The sequence below is a fragment of the Lampris incognitus genome, chromosome 17 (genome assembly GCF_029633865.1).
Source record: "Lampris incognitus isolate fLamInc1 chromosome 17, fLamInc1.hap2, whole genome shotgun sequence".
NCBI lineage: Eukaryota > Metazoa > Chordata > Actinopteri > Lampriformes > Lampridae > Lampris > Lampris incognitus.
Window position 1 is genome coordinate 1,318,025 of NC_079227.1, and position 8,906 is coordinate 1,326,930.

An 8,906-nucleotide genomic window follows, 5' to 3' on the forward strand; every position below is an offset into this window, starting at 1 on the left:
CATCACCATCTCCACCTCTCCAGGATCAAGCAGTGCACCGTGGTGACGATGGATGACCTGATCACCGTGCACCATGAGATGGGCCACGTCCAGTATTTCCTGCAGTACAAAGACCAACCTGTGTCCTTCCGCGATGGAGCCAACCCCGGCTTTCATGAGGCCATCGGCGATGTACTCGCCTTGTCGGTTGCCACCCCAAAACACCTGAAGAGTATTGGTCTCCTTGATAAAGTGGAGAACAATCATGGTGAGTCAACGTACACAGATACTGTAAACACTGAAAGGTCAAGTACTTGTCTTTCTGAAAATCACAGAGTCCCTGTGTGGAGCGTCTTGTACTAGGTGAGGTGCAATATGTCAATATATATTTAGGACTCATTTCTGACCACTTTTCCAGAGAGTGAGATTAACTTCCTGATGAGCATTGCCTTGGATAAAATTGCCTTCCTGCCCTTCGGCTACCTGATGGACCAGTGGAGATGGAAGGTGTTTGACGGACGCATCCCATCATCTGAATACAACAAGGAGTGGTGGAACCTCAGGTGAAGATACGATCTGCAACAATTACATTAACATCTAGATCTAAATTAACATGGCGGCACGGTGACCCAGTGGTCAGCACTGTTCCTCACAGCAAGAAGGTCCTGGGTTCGAACCCCGAGTCGTCCCAGGACCTTTTTGTGTGGAGTTTGCATGTTCTCCCCGTGTCTGCTTGGGTTTTCTGCAGGTCCTCCGGTTTCTTTCCACCATCAAAAAGACATGCATGTTAGAGTTAATATTCCTGCTTGTGCCCCTGAGCAAGGCAATGGAGAGAAGAAGTGGAGTTGGTCCCCGGGTGCTGCAGCCGCCCCCTGCTCCTGTACAGTAGGATGGTTACATGCAGAGAACACATTCAGTGTAACTGTACAATGAGTAAATATAGTGGCTTTCTTCTTCATCTACACGAACACCCACATCTGTATCCACATCTGTATCTTTCTTCTTCATCTAAAATAACACCCACATCTGTATCCACATCTGTATCATTCTTCATCTAAAATAACACCCACATGAACACCCACATATGTAGCCACATCTGTATCTCTTCTTCATCTAAAATAACACTCACATGGACACCCACATCTGTATCCACATCTGTATCTTTCTTCATCTAAAATAACACCCACATGAACACCCACATTTGTATCCACATCTGTATCTTTCTTCTTCATCTAAAATAACACCCACATGAACACCCACATCTGTATCCACATCTGTATCATTCTTCATCTAAAATAACACCCACATGAACACCCACATCTGTAGCCACAACTGTGTCTTTCTTTGTCTAAAATAACACCCACATGAACACCCACATCTTTATCCACATCTGTATCTCTTTGTTCTTCATCTAAAATAACACCCACATGAACATCAACATCTGTATCCACATCTGTATCTCTTTGTTCTTCATCTAAAATAACACCCACGTGAACGTCAACATCTGTATCCACATCTGTATCTTTCTTCTTCATCGACACTAACCCCCACATCTGCACCTTTCTTCTTCATCTACACTAACACCCACATCTGTATCCACATCTGTATCTCTTTGTTCTTCGTCTAGAATAACACCCACATGAACATCCACATCTATATCCATATCTGTGTCTCTTCTAAATATACACTAACACCCACATGAACAGCCACATCTGTATCCACATCTGTATCCACATCTGTAGCCACATCTGTAGCTCTTTTTCATCTAAAATAACACCCACATCTGTAGCCACATCTGTATCTCTTTGTTCTTCGTCTAGAATAATACCCACATGAACATCCACATCTGTATCCATATCTGTGTCTCTTCTAAATATAAACTAACACCCACATGAACAGCCACATCTGTAGCCACATCTGTATCCACATCTGTAGCTCTTTTTCATCTAAAATAACACCCACATCTGTAGCCACATCTGTATCTCTTTGTTCTTCGTCTAGAATAACACCAACATGAACATCCACATCTGTATCCATATCTGTGTCTCTTCTAAATATACACTAACACTCACATGAACAGCCACATCTGTAGCCACATCTGTAGCCACATCTGTAGCTCTTTTTCATCTAAAATAACACCCACATCTGTAGCCACATCTGTAGCCACATCTATCTTCATCTAAAATAACACCCACATCTGGAATCACATCTGTAGCACAATCTATCTTTCTTTTTCATGTACATGAACATCCACATGAATACCCACATCTGTATACACATCTGTATCTTTCTTCATCTAAAATAGCACCCACATGAACACCCACATCTGTATCCATGTCTACAGCTTCTGATAGTCCCACTTTTGTAAGTTCCAGATTAAATATGTGTCTGAGCTGAGTCAGCATGCAGGTGGCAAGACCAGATGATCAGCTGAGTGAACAGGTGAGCAGGTAGGTTAACTGATGACTGGTTAAAGGGTCAGACTTTTTCCTTTGTGTACAGGATGAAGTACCAGGGTCTGTGTCCACCTGTAACTCGCACTGAAGATGACTTTGACCCGGGTGCAAAGTTCCACATCCCTGCTAACGTGCCCTATGTCAGGTAGGTAGTCTTGTTCTGCCAGACACGCACAACACCTGTTAACTAAAAACACACAACTGAATAATTACTGGTGTTGTAAATACACACTCGTGTTTGTGTGTGAGAAGTCAGAAGGTCATGGACAACACTCTTAGATGTCCACTATGTTTGTGTGTGAGAAGTCAGAAGGTCGTGGACAACAATCTTAGATGTCCACTATGCTAAACAAATATTATTTCTGATATGATTATAGTGCCGTTCCTGTTTTGTTTTTTGTTTTTTTTGGGGGGGGGGTTGAATGTGTATGTGTACCCACTGCTGCTCTGCCGCCGTGTTATGCTGAAGGCGAGGAAGGTCCACCAGACCTGGTGTGGACCATCAGAGGTCCACGTGTGGACCATCAGGGCTAGTGTAATTGGATTGAGAGCATCAGCAGGACTGCTGGCTGAGCGTACGTGTTTAATGCCCCACCAGGTACTTCGTCAGCTTCGTCATCCAGTTCCAGTTCCACAAAGCGCTGTGTGACGCTGCCCGACACCAAGGACCCCTGCACACCTGTGACATCTACCAGTCCAAAGAGGCTGGGAAGCTGCTGGGGTACACACACACACACACACACACACACACACACACACACACACACACACACACACACACACACACACACACACACACACACACACACACACACACGTCACGCAAAGAAACAGGCAAAATACGTGCACACACGTGCACACAAGGATGCGTGCACAAAGGCATATCTAAATGTACACAGCCACAACACGAAATGATGATGATGATGATGGTGATGATGATGATGGTGTGGCTTTATTACTTTGATTCAACACTATCCAAAAACATCTCCAGACATGGCTGGAAAATGCTGACATACTTTGGTTTTGGTGAGTCTGCCGGTCATGTTCTCACAGCCGCCTACGTATGTCTCAGTGAAACGCTCTGGTCTGAAGCCTACTTCAGCCTACTTCATTCTACTTCAGCCTACTTGATTCTACTTCAGCCTACTTCATTCTACTTCAGCCTACTTCATTCTACTTCAGTCTACTTGATTCTACTTCAGCCTACTTCATTCTACTTCAGCCTACTTGATTCTACTTCAGCCTACTTGATTCTACTTCAGCCTACTTCATTCTAGTTCAGCCTACTTCATTCTACTTCAGCCTACTTGATTCTACTTCAGCCTACTTCATTCTAGTTCAGCCTACTTCATTCTAGTTCAGCCTACTTCATTCTACTTCAGCCTACTTCATTCTAGTTCAGCCTACTTCATTCTACCTCAGCCTACTTCATTCTAGTTCAGCCTACTTCATTCTACTTCAGCCTACTTCATTCTAGTTCAGCCTACTTCATTCTACTTCAGCCTACTTCATTCTAGTTCAGCCTACTTCATTCTACTTCAGCCTACTTCATTCTACTTCAGCCTACTTGATTCTACTTCAGCCTACTTCATTCTAGTTCAGCCTACTTCATTCTACTTCAGCCTACTTGATTCTACTTCAGCCTACTTCATTCTAGTTCAGCCTACTTCATTCTAGTTCAGCCTATCTCATTCTACTTCAGCCTACTTGATTCTACTTCAGCCAGCTTCATTCTAGTTCAGCCTACTTCATTCTAGTTCAGCCTACTTCATTCTACTTCAGCCTACTTCATTCTAGTTCAGCCTACTTCAGCCTACTTCATTCTACTTCAGCCTACTTCATTCTACTTCAGCCTACGTCATTCTACTTCAGCCTACTTCATTCTAGTTCAGCCTACTTCATTCTAGTTCAGCCTACTTCATTCTAGTTCAGCCTACTTGATTCTACTTCAGCCTACTTGATTCTACTTCAGCCTACTTCATTCTACTTCAGCCTACTTCATTCTACTTCAGCCTACTTCATTCTACTTCAGCCTACTTCATTCTAGTTCAGCCTACTTCAGCCTACTTCATTCTACTTCAGCCTACTTCATTCTACTTCAGCCTACTTCATTCTAGTTCAGCCTACTTCATTCTAGTTCAGCCTACTTCATTCTACTTCAGCCTACTTGATTCTACTTCAGCCTACTTCATTCTAGTTCAGCCTACTTCATTCTAGTTCAGCCGTTGCGATGTGCACATTTGTGCACGTTTGTGCGTTCACGCCCGTGGGATTTTGTAGCCCTGACGTTGGTCTCAGAGGCCAGTGTAGAACCGGGCTGACCCCTGAATCTACACACCGACTGGCTCACACTGCTGTCTCTGCAGGCCTGGGTGACTGCTCGTTGCAAGAGGTAGACGATAGATATTAGGAGGAAGGAATTACAAATGACCATCATGCTTTGCTGCTGACTGTCAGACAGATGTGCCCATGGTAAGGGTTGATACATGAGGCCCCAGGTGTGTCACTACGACAGAGTTTTGTTACGGTGCTGCACTCATCAACTGCCTATGCCCATATACTGTTATACTACATTGCTTATATACTGCTATATTACACCATCCTGTCGATGTAGGCGAAAGCCAAGCAGATGTAGTCCACCGCCCGAAGTGGTTTCGCTGAGCCAGGTTTCAGTGAAACGAAGGGCAGCAGAAAGTGCAGAGTCCTTGTTCATGAAAAGGAAGCAGAGCTGTGACTTGTTCTGTTCTGAAGACATTTGGAAGCATCGCTGTGAACCCTGGTTCCTCACTAAATCCATCTCTGGTCCTCCTTGTGGTTTTGCAGCGATGTGATGAAGCTTGGCTTCAGCAAACCCTGGCCAGAGGCCATGGCCATGATCACTGGCCAGCCCAGAATGACCGCCCAGCCGCTGGTGGAGTACTTCAAACCTCTGTTGGACTGGCTGCAGGCCGAGAACAAGAGAAACGGAGAGGTGCTCGGCTGGCCAGAGTATGACTGGAAGCCTTCAAGTAGGTTTTTACACACACACACACACACACACACACACACACACACACACACACATATTCTCACACGACAATATGCAAATGAGTGTACTCATGCATGCTCGCAGAAAAGTGAATCACTGCGTCTGGACACAACGTTTAGTGGGAGAAACGTTTCATCATCATCTAAGTGACCTCTACACCCTTATAAACAATACAGCGGTTGCAGGTACCCCACCCTTATAAACAATAAAGGGGCATAATGACCCAAACCAACGACCAGTTTCATATGCTAATATGCTGTGACCATTAACTAGAGTTACAGTGGTCATGTGTACTATTCACAGAGGATTGGGGAATGGTTGCAATCACATCATTGTAAGGTGGTGACAGATGTACTCTTACCCCCCACTCTACTCTTAGCCCACCTGCAGTCACTGTATTGTTTATATGGGTGGAGACACCTGCAGTCGCTGTATTGTTGATAAGGGTGGAGGCACCTGCAGTCACTGTATTGTTCATAAGGGTGGAGACACCTGCAGTCACTGTATTGTTTATAAGGGTGGAGACACCTGCAGTCACTGTATTGTTTATAAGGGTGGAGACACCTGCAGTCACTGTATTGTTTATAAGGGTGGGGATACCTGCAGTCACTTTATTGTTTATAAGGGTGGGGGCACCTGCAGTCACTGTATTGTTTATAAGGGTGGAGACACCTGCAGTCACTGTATTGTTTATAAGGGTGGAGACACCTGCAGTCGCTGTATTGTTTATAAGGGTGGAGACACCTGCAGTCACTGTATTGTTCATAAGGGTGGGGATACCTGCAGTCACTGTGTTGTTTATAAGGGTGGAGACACCTGCAGTCGCTGTATTGTTTATAAGAGTGGAGACACCTTCAGTCACTGTATTGTTTATAAGGGTGGAGACACCTGCAGTCACTGTATTGTTTATAAGGGTGGAGACACCTGCAGTCACTGTGTTGTTTATAAGGGTGGGGTACCTGCAGTCACTGTATTGTTGATAAGGGTGGAGTACCTGCAGCCTCTGTGTTGTTTATAAGGGTGGGGTACCTGCAGTCGCTGTATTGTTTATAAGAGTGGAGACACCTGCAGTCACTGTGTTGTTTATAAGGGTGGAGACACCTGCAGTCACTGTATTGTTTATAAGGGTGGAGACACCTGCAGTCGCTGTATTGTTTATAAGGGTGGGGTACCTGCAGTCACTGTATTGTTGATAAGGGTGGGGTACCTGCAGTCACTGTATTGTTGATAAGGGTGGGGTACCTGCAGTCGCTGTATTGTTTATAAGAGTGGAGACACCTGCAGTCACTGTGTTGTTTATAAGGGTGGAGACACCTGCAGTCACTGTATTGTTTATAAGGGTGGAGACACCTGCAGTCGCTGTATTGTTTATAAGGGTGGAGACACCTGCAGTCACTGTGTTGTTTATAAGGGTGGAGACACCTGCAGTCACTGTATTGTTTATAAGGGTGGAGACACCTGCAGTCGCTGTATTGTTTATAAGGGTGGAGACACCTGCAGTCACTGTGTTGTTTATAAGGGTGGGGTACCTGCAGTCGCTGTATTGTTGATAAGGGTGGAGTACCTGCAGCCTCTGTGTTGGTTATAAGGGTGGGGTAGCTGCAGTCAGGTGAGGCTGGAGAGGTGGCTTGGCTGATGGTGGAACGTGTGTGTCAGTACTCGGTGTGTCCAGGTGAACTGATTCAACCTTCTGTGATTTCCTACCTGGATTATTGAGCAGCAGCAAGACATCTCATGCATGCTCTTGCACAGAGGCAAACCAGGGCATGCTGCTCACAAACATGAATGTGCACTCCCACACAAACTGACACATGCACACTCCTCCCTTGCATGTATGTTGAAGTGGTGGAGAGGAAAATGTTTGTCAAACACTTCCAGTAAACAAACTGTCTGGACAGCGACAGCGAAGGTTAAGAGCTAGCGGCGGCAGAGAAAGCCGAGTGGAGGCACTCGTTCAACAGAAGCCATTCACTGTGTTTATCTGCTCAGCAGCTGCTCCCAGTGAAGCCTATCTCCCGCTCGTGGTTTACTGATGACATCCTGCTTGAGAAGATTAGAGACAGAGAAAAACAGTCCAAGGGACAGAGAGAGGAACCCAGAGCAAGAAAGAGATGAGTAGGAAAGGGTATGATAGAAAGAGAGACAGAAATAGAGAGAATGCTGGATGGAACAAATGGAGAGATAGCAGGTTGGAGCTCCAGAATGTGAAAATGAACGACAGTATGAAGAAGGATGGCGAGAAGAAAGTTAGAGAAGAACGAGGAAGTTATGAGGAACATCGAAAGTGAGAGGGAGCAGGCGACTCAGAAGAACTCGACTTCTGTTAAGAGGTCCATCTGATCTGCATGACGTAGCGTTAGCCATTCAGAGGGATGTATGTCATTGACGATATTAAGAGAATACTAGAGGCAGTTAACCATTTGCGTGTCTCCTGCACAGCTGAGACCGCCACTGAAACCAACAAAGTGGACTTTCTGGGAATGAGCATGGATGGAGCGTCCGCTGTGGCCGGACAGTGGATCCTGCTGGTCCTCGGGCTGGTCCTGCTGGTGTCCACCATCCTGCTGGCCTACAAGTACAGGCAGTCAAGGAGGCCCGAGAAGTCCCAGTCCACCCTGGAACTACAGCAGAAAGACTAGCTGGTCTTTCCATACAGACTGCTGTGACGGCAACAGGGCCGACCTCAAGATCACGTCTTATCAGATAACCTTTATGCTTTCTGGTCTGCATCCCCCCCATCATGTCTTGTGTATATTTATTGTATAAATTTGGAGTGAAAATTATTTTGGCTATGCAAATATACAACCTTACTGTTTTGTAATTTATTTGTGATATGAATATGAATGCCAAGGGGAAATGTCTCCAATGAATGTTTGTAAAGCCTTTCATTGTGTATGTCTGTTTTGGATATTTGATTTTCAGTGGCTCCTCTGCCTTTCGACAATAAAGAGGTATCACATTTCTTATGGCTGTGTGTTCACGCGACGACACCATGGAGAAGAAGGGACAGGAAATAATGACTTGTCTCAATTTAACCACCACGTTTCATACAATTTCATTATGCTGAAATGGCAATGTGGAGAAAAAACACCAACACACAGAGGGAGGGAGGGAGAGACAGACAGAGACGGGGAGAGAGACAAACAGAGCGGGAGTCAGACAGACAAGGAGAGAGAGACAGACAGAGCCAGAGAAAGAGAGCGAGAGTCAGAGAGCCAGAGAAAGAGTCAGAGAGAGCCAGAGAAAGACAGCCAGAGTCAGAGAGCCAGAGAAAGACTCAGAGAGAGCCAGAGAAAGAGTCAGAGAGAGCCAGAGAAAGAGCGAGAGTCAGAGAAAGCCAGAGAAAGAGAGCGAGAGTCAGAGAAAGAGTCAGAGAGAGCCAGAGAAAGACAGCCAGAGTCAGAGAGCCAGAGAAAGAGAGCGAGAGTCAGAGAGAGCCAGAG

The 8,906-nt window shown here is 45.5% G+C and overlaps 1 protein-coding gene across 1 annotated transcript in view; it reads left to right on the forward strand.

The window, feature by feature from the left end:
* ace (angiotensin I converting enzyme (peptidyl-dipeptidase A) 1) overlaps window positions 1-8,417 on the forward strand; it is a 35,715-nt gene extending 27,298 nt beyond the window's left edge. Inside the window, exons 19-24 of the mRNA XM_056296990.1 lie at window positions 24-247; window positions 398-542; window positions 2,482-2,580; window positions 3,034-3,156; window positions 5,259-5,443; window positions 7,903-8,417. Coding sequence (XP_056152965.1) covers window positions 24-247; window positions 398-542; window positions 2,482-2,580; window positions 3,034-3,156; window positions 5,259-5,443; window positions 7,903-8,102 — 976 coding nt within the window. The 3' untranslated portion in view covers window positions 8,103-8,417. The remainder of the gene's footprint in view (window positions 1-23; window positions 248-397; window positions 543-2,481; window positions 2,581-3,033; window positions 3,157-5,258; window positions 5,444-7,902) is intronic.
* Window positions 8,418-8,906: the final 489 nt, after the last annotated feature.